At 60.0% G+C, this 13,872-nt stretch overlaps 2 protein-coding genes across 2 annotated transcripts; both read left to right on the forward strand.

Annotated features, from left to right (window-relative positions):
• The first annotated feature begins 1,473 nt into the window (after window positions 1–1,473).
• Window positions 1,474–8,768, forward strand: THITE_2124366 (uncharacterized protein). The gene is made up of 7 exons (XM_003657959.1): window positions 1,474–1,722; window positions 1,793–1,846; window positions 1,903–1,943; window positions 1,997–2,668; window positions 2,739–5,428; window positions 5,850–8,479; window positions 8,550–8,768. The coding sequence occupies exons 1-7, from the start codon at window positions 1,589–1,591 to the stop codon at window positions 8,710–8,712; spliced, it is 6,384 nt and encodes a 2,127-aa protein (XP_003658007.1). The 5' UTR covers window positions 1,474–1,588; the 3' UTR covers window positions 8,713–8,768.
• A 960-nt stretch (window positions 8,769–9,728) lies between these two features.
• Window positions 9,729–12,905, forward strand: THITE_2124375 (uncharacterized protein). Its single transcript, XM_003657960.1, has 3 exons — window positions 9,729–9,880; window positions 9,931–12,255; window positions 12,357–12,905. The coding sequence occupies exons 2-3, from the start codon at window positions 9,961–9,963 to the stop codon at window positions 12,447–12,449; spliced, it is 2,388 nt and encodes a 795-aa protein (XP_003658008.1). The 5' UTR covers window positions 9,729–9,880; window positions 9,931–9,960; the 3' UTR covers window positions 12,450–12,905.
• Window positions 12,906–13,872: the final 967 nt, after the last annotated feature.

Below are 13,872 nucleotides of genomic sequence, written 5' to 3' on the forward strand. Positions count from 1 at the left end.
TTTCGCTCCCAGGTTCCTACCTAGCAAACTGGTAAGTTTTTTTCGCAACACGACCTCGCTCCACGCCGTCGTCGCAGAAGACGAGATGGCGCCCGACGAGTCCCCAATGGTCCGGCTCCCAATGGTCCGACTCCGACTCGCATACCTCGATCAACATCATCCGGAAGAAAACTCGAAGCTTGGGGCACCCGAAAAGCCCCCCATCGGCTGGCCGCACCATGAGCGCGGGACAGGTCGCTCAGTGCGATTAGAGTTCCCGACGAAAAGAGGGAAACCATCAAGCGCAGCCAAATTGAGCTGAGAACGATGCGAACGTCTCGTCATGACGGCGGCTCCGATCGCTTGTCACGACCCAACCACGGCGGCAGCGCACGACGCACACATCTCTCCAGCACCGAAAACGAACGGCTCCACCGGAGATGCAGACTGCTTTTTGGCTGCTGCTCCCGGATTGGGACAGCCACTGTCGGATTGGATTGGCATGTGCTCGCGGCGGGGACTTGGTGGGGGCTTCCCTGCTCGCCCCGCTTCCCCTCCCGGTCTCGGCGCGGTTCCTCGCACTCCCCTGCCGGCGCAACAGTCTCGCAATGCGTGCCAGACGCTGCCTCTCGCTGCCTCTCGCTGCCTCTCGCTGCCTCCCGTCGCAGGTCGCATCTTGCATGTGTTGGCAAAGAGCACCTTGTCATGACACCTCGTCGATAACCCGCCGTTTTCCGGGTGTCAGAGCCTATCTATCAGCGGTTATCTCCAGGCGGGCGGCCACGATAAGGCACCGCCGTCGGCCTGCCCGTCATCCCGCGCCGAACTGAGTGGGTTGCGAGTGGGCGCGCTCGGAATGTGGTTGGCTGAAAACCTTCCAATGCATCACAGCTCTGGTGCATTGGTGCGGTCTGCCAGGCTATCGGGACCTGTCGCCCAGAACGCGGGCGGCCAGCCATGCGATGGGCGGATTTGCAAAGATGCTGCACGGTAGTCAGAACGTCTGCGACATCCATGCTCATGTCACACCCGGGACCCGCTGGCACCTCTTCGCGATGAGCTCAAACTCGAGGCCATCGCCTTGCTCCTATCATGACCCGCCATTGGGGGTTGTCACCGCACCCGTCCTGTCAAGCCTGCCTGGCGAGGCCGGGAGTTCGGGGACAAGACGCCGCTTTGCCAGCTTCCTGACCACTGGGAATTCTGTCCGAGCCGGTCGACCTGCACCCCCTTTTTCGCCGCCTGCTGTCTCACGAACAGTCCGCCATGCTGGGCCTCGGTCTTTCAAGGCTGCCGCCTCGCGGTGGCTCCAGCACCGCCTGCCTTCCGCACCACGAGATCCAAGCGACACCTGCCAGTCAGCTCGGCTCCGGACCTAGGGGACTCACGTCATCTTGTCTAACGCTAGCGCGCGATATGCCTTGCTCCATTGCCTCACGGCCACGCATCTCTCGAGCTAACCTCGTTGTTTCGCTTAGATCGTCCCGACGTACTCTTCAGGCTCGATACTCGCCTTTCTGTGCCGGGCTTGGGCCACCGCAGCCAAAGCCAGCTTCGAGCGCTTTAACGACACCCGTGTGCAGGCATCCACGGAGCAAGTTTGCCTAGCATGGGTGCTATCAAGATCTCTGAGGATTTTGATGACCGTCACATACACCTTGAAGCCGAGGCGCAAGAATACCATCCTTATGAATACCAGACGGAGAACAACACCTCCTGGGCAGGTGCCCTCCCGGTGAAGCAGTGCGTGTCCCATCTCTTCCCCATGGATCGTCCCAGGGAAGACGCAATCAGCTGACTCGCTACCGCCTAGGGGATTGTATGATCCGTCCCTCGAGAAGGATGCTTGTGGTGTGGGCTTCGCTTGGTATGTGTTTGCAATGGGTCGCCTCTCCCGACCTCCACAGGCTAACGAATCCTCAGCCACATCAAGGGCAAGCCCAGCCATAAGATCGTCAGCGATGGTAGGTCGCCTCGGAGCAAGATACTACCACGGTCGGAAAGCTAACCTCTGCAGCGCGGAACCTCCTTTGCAACATGACCCACCGCGGTGCGGTGGGGTCCGACGCACGAGATGGCGATGGAGCTGGCGTCATGACTTCCATCCCCCACAAGTTCTTTGTGAAGAACTTTGAGCGCGAAGAAGGAATTAAGCTTCCTCCTCCGGGCCAGTATGCTGTGGGGAATCTGTTTTTCAAGCCCGTTTCGGAGACCGTGCACGAGTCCAAGCGGCAGTTGGAAGATATTGCCGAATCCTTGGGCTTGAGGGTCCTCGGGTGGCGAGAGCCTCCCGTGGACTCGTCGCTTCTTGGTCCTGCTGCCGCGTCTCGCGAGCCCACCATTCTCCAGCCCTTTGTCGTTTTGCAGTCTGCTTACGGCTCGGGCAACGCTCCCGAGACGACGGACCCGGAGAAGTTTGATGAGAGGCTCTTTGAGAGGCAGCTCTATGTCCTGCGGAAGCGGGCTACTCATACTGTCGGGCTTCAGAACTGGTTCTACATCTGCTCCCTTTCCAACAAGAACATTGTCTACAAGGGACAGTTGGCGCCGGTTCAGGTTTACCAATATTACCACGATTTGGTGAATGCCGACTATGAGGCTCACTTCGCCCTCGTGCACTCGCGCTTCTCCACCAACACGTTCCCCTCCTGGGATCGTGCCCAGCCTCTGCGGTGGGCGGCTCACAATGGTAAGCAGTAGACGAGAGAGAGACCTCATGGGAGTGGCAAGTCGCCCTGCTAACTTGACTGCCTTGCTAGGTGAGATCAATACTCTCCGCGGTAACAAGAACTGGATGCGCGCCCGTGAGGGTGTCATGCAGTCCGACGTCTTCGGCGACGAGCTCGAGCTTCTGTACCCCATCGTCGAAGACGGCGGCTCTGACTCGGCTGCCTTCGACAACGTGCTGGAGCTGCTCACCATCAACGGCGTGCTCTCGCTCCCCGAGGCCGTCATGCTGATGGTCCCTGAAGCCTGGCAAGGGAACGATCTGATGGATCCCAAGAAGGCCGCATTCTACGAGTGGGCTGCCTGCCAGATGGAGCCATGGGACGGCCCGGCCCTGTTTACTTTTGCCGACGGCCGGTTCTGCGGTGCCAACCTCGACCGCAACGGTCTCCGTCCTTGCCGCTTCTACGTCATGGATGATGACCGCATCATTTGCGCCTCGGAGGTTGGCACTATCCCAGTTGACCCCGAGAGGATCGTTCAGAAGGGCCGCTTGCAGCCCGGTCGCATGCTTCTCGTCGACACGCAAGCCGGTCGTATCATTGATGACAGTGAGCTCAAAGCGGCTGTCTCGAGTCGCCACGACTTCCGCGCTTGGCTCGATGAGAACCTGATCACGATGTCCGCGGTCTTGGACAAGGTCTCCGAGAACAAGAGCATCGTCCTGGCGGCGAAGCCGGATGAGACCAAGCTGCAGGAGGACCCTCTGCTCCTTGCGTTCGGCTACACCTTCGAGCAGGTCAGCTTGCTCCTGGCCCCCATGGCCTCGGATGAAAAGGAGGCCCTTGGCTCCATGGGCAACGATGCTCCCCTTGCGTGCCTGTCGGAGGCTCCCAAGCTGCTCTACGAGTACTTCCGCCAGTTGTTCGCTCAGGTCACCAACCCGCCCATCGACCCTATCCGCGAGTCGATCGTCATGTCTCTGGAATGTTACGTCGGCCCTCAGGGGAACCTTCTCGAGATGGACTCGTCGCAGTGCGGCAGATTGCTTCTTCCCAGCCCCATCCTTTCGATCGAAGAGTTCAATGCCATCAAGAACATGTCGACCGTCTACCCCGAGTGGACTCTCAAGACTATCGACATCACCTTCCCGAAGAAGGCGGGCATTGAGGGCTACATCAAGCATCTCGACTACATCTGCAACGAGGCCACGGCTGCCATTGAGGCTCGCGACAGGATCATTGTTCTGTCCGACCGTAACACCTCCAAGGACCGGGTTGCCGTTTCGACCCTGCTTGCCGCCGGCATGGTCCACCATCACCTTGTCGCCAACAAGTGGCGTTCCATGGTCGCTCTTGTCGTCGAGACTGCCGAGGCCCGTGAGGTCCACCACATGTGCGTCCTGCTCGGCTACGGTGTGGACGCCATCAACCCGTACCTCGCCATGGAGTGCATCTTGAAGCTCAACCGGGAGAAGCTGATCAAGAAGAAGCTCTCGGACGATGTCCTCATTCGCAACTACAAGCACTCTTGCGACGGCGGCATCCTCAAGGTTATGAGCAAGATGGGGATTTCCACGCTTGCCAGCTACAAGGGTGCGCAGATCTTCGAGGCGCTGGGTGTCGATGACAGTGTGGTCGACCGCTGCTTCCGCGGCACCGCGTCGCGCATCAAGGGTGTCACCTTTGAGCTCATTGCTGAGGACGCATTCCGCTTCCACGAGCGTGGTTTCCCTTCGCGAGAGACCGTTACCGTCCCTGGCCTCCCCGAGTCCGGCGAGTACCACTGGCGCGATGGTGGCGAGGCGCACGTCAACGATCCGACGTCCATTGCCAACATCCAGGACGCGGTCCGCACCAAGAACGACAAGTCGTACGAGGCCTACTCCCGGTCGGAGTACGAGCAGATCAAGTCCTGCACCCTCCGCGGCATGCTTGACTTCAAGTTCGAAGAGTACACTCCCATCCCGATCGACCAGGTCGAGCCGTGGACCGAGATTGTCCGGCGTTTCTGCACCGGTGCCATGTCTTACGGTTCCATCTCGATGGAGGCCCACTCCACCCTGGCTCTTGCCATGAATAGGCTTGGCGGCAAGTCCAACACTGGTGAGGGTGGTGAGGATCCCGAGCGCTCGCAGCGGATGCCCAATGGCGACACCATGCGCTCGGCCATCAAGCAGGTGGCCTCGGGCCGCTTCGGTGTCACCTCGGCCTACCTGGCGGACTCGGATGAGCTCCAGATCAAGATGGCGCAGGGCGCTAAGCCCGGCGAGGGCGGTGAGCTCCCTGGACACAAGGTTTCCAAGTCCATTGCTCGCACGCGCCACTCCACTCCTGGCGTCGGCCTGATCTCCCCGCCGCCGCACCACGATATCTACTCGATCGAGGACCTGAAGCAGCTGATCTACGACCTCAAGTGCTCGAGCCCGCGCTCGCGCGTGTCGGTCAAGCTGGTGTCCGAGACCGGCGTCGGTATCGTCGCGTCCGGCGTCGCCAAGGCGAAGGCCGACCACATCCTGATCTCCGGCCACGACGGCGGCACTGGCGCCTCCCGCTGGACGGGAATCAAGTACGCCGGTCTGCCGTGGGAGCTGGGTCTGGCCGAGACCCACCAGACGCTCGTCCTGAACGACCTCCGTGGCCGCGTCGTGGTTCAGACGGATGGCCAGCTCAGGACGGGCCGCGACGTCGCTATCGCCTGCCTGCTTGGTGCGGAGGAATGGGGCTTTGCCACCGCGCCGCTGATCGCCATGGGGTGCATCATGATGCGGAAGTGCCACCTGGTTAGTATCTTCCCCTTCTTTGCCCCCTCCTTCCTCGGTTTCTCACCTGTTTTCCTTTTTGTTTTCCTTCTCCCCTCTTTTTCTCTTTCGTCGATATCTTGGCCTCAATTTCCTCATCTCCCCCCTTCCTCGGTTTCTCACCCTTTTTTCTTTCTTTCTTTTCTTTCTTTCTTTTTTTTTTTTCCCTTTTTCCTTTTTCTTTTTCCTCTTTTGTCGACCACTCTTCTCCATTTTTCCTCCTCCCCCCCCCCCCCCCCCCCTTTTTTTTTTTTTTCCCTCGGTTTCTCAATTCCTTTTCTTCCTTGCCTTCCTCTTCCCTTCGTTTTCTACCTTGTCAAGGTCTTGGTCTCGATTTCTGCTTCTCTCATCTATATTTTTCCGCCGAGAACTTGGGAAGATATGATGCTGACTGTACAACCAGAACACTTGCCCTGTTGGCATCGCGACGCAGGACCCCGAACTCCGGAAGAAGTTTACTGGCACGCCTGAGCATGTCATTAACTTCTTCTACTACGTCGCCAACGAGCTCCGTGCCATCATGGCTAAGCTCGGCTTCCGGACCGTGAACGAGATGATTGGTCACGCAGAGGCTCTCAAGGTCCGGGATGATTTGAGGACCAGCAAGACTGCCAACATTGACTTGTCGCTCATTCTCACTCCGGCGCACAAGCTCCGCCCTGGCGTTGCCACCTTCAATGTCCGGAAGCAGGACCACCGCCTCTACGTGCGCCTCGACAACAAGTTGATCTCCGAGGCCGAGTTGACTCTGGACAAGGGTCTTCCGTCGCGGATCGAGTGCGACATCGTCAACACCGACCGCGCCATGGGTACTTCGCTCTCGTACCAGATCTCGAAGCGGTTTGGCCAGGCTGGGCTTCCCATGGACACTGTCCATGTCAACATCAAGGGCTCGGCCGGTCAGTCATTCGGTGCCTTCCTGGCTCCCGGTGTCACACTGGAGCTGGAGGGTGACGCCAATGACTATGTCGGCAAGGGCCTGTCTGGCGGTCGCCTGATCATCTACCCGCCGCGGTCGGCGGTTTTCAAGGCCGAGGAAAACATCCTCATCGGCAATGTGTGCCTGTACGGCGCCACCAGCGGCACTTGCTTCTTCCGCGGTGTCGCTGCGGAGCGGTTCGCTGTGCGTAACTCGGGTGCCACGGCGGTTGTTGAGGGTGTTGGCGACCACGGCTGCGAGTACATGACTGGCGGCCGCGTCGTCATTCTCGGCAGCACAGGCCGCAATTTCGCGGCGGGTATGTCTGGCGGTATCGCCTACGTTCTCGATATCGACCAGGACTTCCTCTCCAAGCTCAACACGGAGATGGTCGAGGCCGGTGCCCTTGAGGATCCCGAGGAAATCGCCTTTGTTCGCGGCCTTATCGAGGATCACCACCACTACACGGGCTCGGAGCTTGCTGCCCGCATTCTGGTCGACTTCAACCGGGCGCTGCAGCGGTTTGTCAAGGTCCTGCCGGTCGACTACAAGCGTGTCCTTGCGGAGGAGGCTGCCAAGGCCGCCGAGGCCAAGCGGGCCGAGTACAACCTTCCTGTCGTCCCTACCCCTGCTCCTAAGAAGGAGGAGGCGCAGAAGGCTGCCAAGCTCCAGGATATCGAGGAGAGCGTGAGAGACGACGCGGCCGACAAGAAGAAGGCCCTCGTCCTGGACAAGACTCGGGGCTTCATGAAATACCATCGCCGGTCCGAGAAGTACCGCAGCGCGAAGACGCGGACCAAGGACTGGGCGGAGCTGTCGCAGAGACTGGATGAGGACGAGCTCAAGTACCAGTCTGCGCGTTGCATGGACTGCGGTGTCCCATTCTGCCAGTCGGAGACGGGATGCCCCATCTCCAACATCATCCCCAAGTGGAACGAATTGGTGTTCCAAAACCAATGGCGCGATGCCCTGGACCGCCTGTTGATGACCAACAACTTCCCCGAGTTCACGGGTCGTGTCTGCCCTGCGCCTTGCGAGGGCGCGTGCGTGCTCGGCATCAACGAGGACCCCGTCGGCATCAAGTCGATCGAGTGCGCCATCATCGACCGCGGTTTTGAGATGGGCTGGATTGTTCCCAAACCGCCCAAGGTGCGCACGGGCAAGAAGGTGGCCATCATCGGGTCCGGCCCCGCCGGTCTCGCGGCGGCCGACCAGCTGAACAAGGCCGGCCACACCGTGACCGTCTACGAGCGCGCCGACCGTCCTGGCGGCCTGCTCATGTATGGCATCCCGAACATGAAGCTCGACAAGCGCATCGTCAAGCGGCGCACCGACTTGATGGCCGCCGAGGGCGTCACCTTCAAGACGGGCGTGACCGTCGGCGAGGACATTCAGCTCATGGACCTCAAGGCGCAGAACGATGCCGTCATCATCGCGACCGGCGCAACCGTCGCTCGCGACCTGCCCATCAAGGGCCGCCACCTGGAGGGCATCCACTTCGCCATGGAGTTCCTGCACAAGAACACCAAGTCGCTGCTCGACTCGGAGCTCACGGACGGTGCGTACATCTCGGCCAAGGACAAGAACGTGGTGGTGATCGGCGGCGGCGACACGGGCAACGACTGCATCGGCACGTCGGTGCGGCACGGGGCCAAGTCGGTCATCAACTTCGAGCTGCTGCCGCAGCCGCCGCCGGAGCGGGCGCGCGACAACCCGTGGCCGCAGTGGCCGCGCATCTACCGGGTCGACTACGGCCACACGGAGGTGCGGCAGCACATGGGCAAGGACCCGCGCGAGTACTGCATCATGTCGGAGGAGTTCGTCGACGACGGGAACGGCAAGGTCAAGGGCATCAACACGGTGCGGGTCGAGTGGACCAAGTCGGCCTCGGGCGGCTGGGACATGAAGAAGGTCGAGGGCTCGGAGGAGTTCTTCCCCGCCGACCTGGTGCTGCTGTCCATGGGCTTCCTCGGCCCCGAGGGCCGCGTGCTCGGCGACGAGATCGAGAAGGACGCGCGCAAGAACGTCAAGACGCCGCCGGGCAAGTACTGCACCAACGTGGACGGCATCTTCGCGGCGGGCGACTGCCGCCGCGGCCAGTCGCTGATTGTCTGGTGAGTAGCCACCCTAACGGCTCCTGTGATTGATTATCTCATACAACGGTGCTAACATGTGTTTGCTCAGGGGCATCAACGAGGGTCGCCAGGCTGCGCGCGAGGTCGATCTCTACCTCGAAAAGTGCACCAACCTGCCCGTCACGGGCGGTATTGTCAAGCGCACCGCCGAGGAGGTGTTCGCCGCCGCGGCCGCGGCCGCGGCTGCGCCTGTCGAGGTTGTTGCCGCCTAACAACCTCTCGGCGGAAGATATAAAACAGCGGTTGATGAGACATTACTTTTTTTTCTTCTTCTCTTTTCCGATTTGTTCTCCTCCCGTGCACTGCACCATGGCTTTGGGTTATTATATGTATGGGGCAGGAGAGATGTGGGAGATGGGAAGGCGAGACGATTTTTCTCTAGTTCTGGCATAGCTCGTTGTCTGGGTCATTGTGTCGTTCGTGATCCTCGGATACCATCCCGCAGCAATGTGCATCATCATCACTACATACCATTGATTGCGTACGGGTGTCGGCGGGCCGGCGGTTTGCGGTTTGCGGTTTGCGGTTTGCATGGCGATCGATGCATCGGAGACGACGGAAGGCGCTTGTTTATTCCGGGTGAGGTGTGTTGTTGGGCGGCGAGGTTGATGGGAGTTTTCTGAGAAGATGATGCGTGTTCTTCTGGTTTTGTATTCGGTCTTGTGCGGGCGTACTTTGTAATGCCAGCCAACAACACCTGCCCGGTCTTTCAACAGTCCATGGTTTGGTCGCGCTCGGTTTCCGGATCAGTTAACTCCTGTTGAACGGTTACATAAGATAACGAAGCCTGGGCGGCAGTCCACAGACGGGCGGCCCAGGCTTAAAAGTTTAATTCCACTGTGCGAAGACCACGTGGGACATTGATTGGTCAATTGGCAGCGACGGACTCGTGTAGTGTAAGTGCCCGGTGACGTGAGGAAGAAGCTCGTCCTAGACCAAGTCCGAAAGTGTACTCCACACAGTACACTACACTACCTACTGGTACCGTCTTGTAAACCACCAAGCAGTACCTTGAAAGTGATGTTTAAGGACGTTGTCTAAAGATCAGGTACCTAGGGTCTATATAGAGCCAGGCTGGGACATTAGGTTTGTGTATGGTGCGCCACTATGGCCAGGGGGTACCTCCCTTACTGTGTACGGAATACGGAACTACACAGGAGGTAACCTTGAGCAGGGCTGCCTGTGGGGCTTCTTGGCAGCCGAGCTCCGCGGCCTCGGTGTGGTTGGTGGGGCTGGGTCTGTTCGTGAGCGGCGATGACGGAGGCTGGATTGTGCATTGTGCATTGGAGCTCTTGTTCTCTTCCCTCTTTTCCCTGGTGTTTCGGGCGACAACGTCCCCACGGTCAAGTGACAGTGACGGTTCTTTTCTTCATTGGATAGGTATGTTTTCCTTCCACTCTGCCCATTACATTCAACATCAATAGCATAAGAACCGCAAAAACCGCCGACGCACGCCCACCATGCGCTTCGGCAGGACGCTGCGCAAGTCGGTGTACCCGCCGTGGAAGGACAAGTACATCGACTACGCGAAGCTCAAGAGCATCCTGCGCGAAGACACGGCCGACGAGGACGAAACTGCTTGGACTGAGGACGACGAGAATCGCTTCTGCGACGAGGTCTTCAACACGCAGCTCGAGAAGGTCGCGCAGTTCCAGGCCGAGAAGCTCGAGGACCTGCGCCGCCGTGTCGACAGTGCTTTTGAAACGCTCAAGGAGCTCCCCGCCGCCGACGATGGCAAGGCTAAAACAGATGCCGACGCCCAGCGGCTCCGGGACCTCGAGTCCGAGCTCGACTCCATCACCAACGAGGTCAGGGAGCTGCAGAAGTACAGCAACCTCAACTACACCGGCTTCCTGAAGATCGCGAAGAAGCACGACCGCAAGCGCGGCGACCGCTACAGGATCCGCCCCATGATGATGCTTAGCCTGTCGAAGCGGCCCTTCAACTCGGAGCAGGCCTACTCGCCGCTGCTCAACAAGCTGTCGCTCATGTACTTTGCCATCCGCCAGCAGCTCGAGGAGCCCGGCGACGCCTACCCCGCCGACCCCGACAGCCAGGCCGAGACACACAACGGCGAGCGCTACACGGCCCACAAGTTCTGGGTGCACCCGGACAACCTGCTGGAGGTCAAGACGTACATCCTCCGCCGCCTGCCCGCCCTGGTCTACAGCCAGCAGTCTGCCAGGGAGGTGGACGGCCAGCAGGACCCCACCGTCACGTCGCTCTACTTTGACAACGCCAAGTTCGATCTCTACTCGAACAAGGTCGAGCGCGACGCCGAGGCCTCGTCGCTGCGCCTGCGCTGGTACGGCCAGCTGAGCGCGCGGCCCGACATCTTCCTCGAGCAGAAGATCGTGCACGAGAACGGCACCAGCGAGGAGCGCAAGTTCGCCATTAAGGAGAAGTACATCAAGCCGTACCTGGACGGCGACTACAAGATGGAGAAGTCGGTGCAGAAGATGGAGCGCCAGGGCCAGAAGACCGAGGACGTCCAGGAGTTCCGGTCCACGGCCGACGCCATCCAGGACTTTGTGCGCAAAAACCAGCTTGAGCCCGTCGTCAGGGCGAACTACAAGCGGACAGCCTTCCAGAAGCCCGGCGACGACCGCGTGCGCATCGCCATCGACACGGACATTGCCTTCATCCGCGAGGACACGGTCGACCGGTACCGGCCGTGCCGCGACCCGCGCTCGTGGCACCGCGTCGACATCGACAGCAGCAACATGACGTACCCGTTCAGCAACATCAACCAGAGCGAGGTGTCGCGCTTCCCGTACGCCGTGCTCGAGATCAAGCTGAAGGAGGACAGCAGCCGCGGCAAGCGGCCGTCGTGGATCCAGGACCTGATGGGCTCCCACCTCGTGCACCCCTGCCCGCGCTTCTCCAAGTTCGTGCACGGCACGGCCTCGCTCTTTGAAGACTACGTCAACCGCCTGCCCTTCTGGCTGAGCGACCTCGACACCGACATCCGCAAGGACCCGCAGGTGGCCTTCGAGGAGGAAGAAGAGCGCCGCGCCCAGCGCGCCGAGAACGAGCAGGTTGTCGGCAGCATCCTCGGCACCAAGCTCGGTTCCTACGTCCCGACGCGCAGCTCCCCCGTCGCCAAATCCTATCTCGCCGAGCGCATGGCCGCCGACGCCGCCGCAGCGAGCAGCCAAACCCCGCAATCCCCCACCTTCGCCGCTGGCGACGAGGCAGGCGAACCCAGCAGCAGGCGCACCAGCGACCACCACGACAACAACAGCAAAAAGAACCAACACCCGCACGACAACTCCGCCCTCAACTACGGCACCCTCTCCACCGTCTTCCCGGGCTTCTCGCTGACCAAGTACGCGCGCGCCAAGCAAGCGCACGAGGCCGCCGGCGGCGGCGGCAGCCGGCGCGCGTCGCTGCCGCCCGGCGTGGTCGAGCCGACCGAGTGGCTCAAGAACGCGGGCCCGCTGCAGATCGAGCCCAAGGTGTGGCTCGCCAACGAGCGCACCTTCCTCAAGTGGCAGCACATCTGCGTGCTGCTCGGCGGCCTCGCCGTCAGCCTGTACTCGGCCGGCGGCGGCCGCGGCAACGCGCTCGCCCAGGCCATGGGCGCCGTCTTCATCGGCGTCGCCCTCTTCGCCGGCGCCTGGAGCTCCTGGGCTACCCTCAAGCGCCGCGAGATGATTGTCCAGCGATCCGGCAAGGACTTTGATTTCCTCCTCGGCCCGCTCGTCGTCAGTGGCGCGCTGGGCCTGGCGTTGGTGGTGAATTTTGTTTTGGCGGTGGGTGAAACAAACACTTTGACCCCCCCCCCTCCCCCCTTTTTTCCTGCTCCTTGGTTGGGAGTGGTGATGCTGACGATGGATGCTTGTCATTGTTGCAGTACCGGCAGGCGTTTGCGGACGATGGGCTCAGTGGCGGCGGCGCGCGGACGAATGCGTCGATGGGCGGTGACATGGGCGACTTGCGGATATGAATCTCGGCGTGGTGAGGTGTGTTGGATCTCGCTCGTGGTGAGAGGGAAGTTGGCAAGGTTATGTGGTTGGAGGGAGTAAGCGGCATATACGGGGTAAAATATCGGTTCATGTATCTGTGGGTTGCCAGGTACATACAGCGGGTATTTGCGTTTGTTTGTGTATGCGGAAGGGGAGATTGCATTCTGATCGTCTTGGGGTTTGGGAAGGGATCGGGGTGAGCGGGTCATGGGCTTTTTCTTCGGTTTGTCTTATTCTGGTTCATGTCTTGTTGGGGGTTGAGGCTGGTAGGAGCTCTACTGCATCTGCATGGATACCTGACATCGGTGCGGTCGCATCATCAGATTGTATGACTTAGGGGAGGGTGTTTGAGTCGACGCTCCGAGGTTGTAGTGTTAGCGGAATAGCGGTGCCACCTATCGAGGTCGGCCCATGGTTTGGGTCGTGGGAAGCGGATTCGGGAGTACTGGTTTTTGATGCACCGATGTGCCGGCGAGTTGTCTTCCGGTTGCCCTGCTATCATGGCATCGCCTTCATGCACTTGTAATGCAGGTCTTTGACTCAGTCCTCCCGAGTCGTCGTCTGCTTGCCTTCGTGCTAGAGAACCCACTGCCCCGTACGCACTTGGGCGAGCGCATAGATATGTGTCTGACTGAGATCTATGTCTGTCTGGCAAAAGGCAGGAGATGGCCGAAGGGTGTATCTCCTCCTCGTCAAACCCTGAACACCACCTGACCCTCTCATCTCACGGCGGCGCCCCTGAATGGACTGTCCGGACAAGCGTTGGGAGCGTGTTCGAAGGCCTTTTTTACCTCCTAGACTTTGAACTCTTGTTTCTTGCCGCTTGGTCAGTTTGTTCTGCTGACTTCCCAGGGTTCACCGAGATTATGGTTATGACTACTACCTAGTGATTCCCAACCATATTCACTCCCGCCCCCAAGGTCAAGACCTCACCTTATTCCGGATGTAAACATCTTTAATTTTCCTATCCGGCTGTGCCTCACACGACATCGCCACTCGACCACCTGTGGCGGACGCCACGCCGTGTGTTACCCTCTTCTTTTCTCCCCATGCTCTTCGCATACACGCTTCGCTACAGCGTGGCACAGGTCTTGTGGCACCACAGCGGGGGCGGAACGGAACCCCGAGCTGCATAGGCTTTTTTGCAAATTTCGGATGTTGTGCTCCCCCCCTCTCCGTTCGTTCGTTTCTGGGGCCTTGGTCGAGGGCTAGGTGGGCGAGAGAATGGGCAAGCTGGGCGGAGGGAGCAGCAGGCGAAGGGAGTAGCGTAAGGGAGCTAACTGGAAGGGGATGATGAGACTCGAGGTTGTGTGACGTGAAGTGGGTAGACATGGAAAAGGAGTAAGGGAGGCTTGCCGAGGAGGGGAAGGGGGGGATATGTTGCTCGAGGTGAGTGCCGTGCCG

This window comes from Thermothielavioides terrestris, chromosome 6 (assembly GCF_000226115.1).
Source record: "Thermothielavioides terrestris NRRL 8126 chromosome 6, complete sequence".
Lineage (NCBI taxonomy): Eukaryota > Fungi > Ascomycota > Sordariomycetes > Sordariales > Chaetomiaceae > Thermothielavioides > Thermothielavioides terrestris.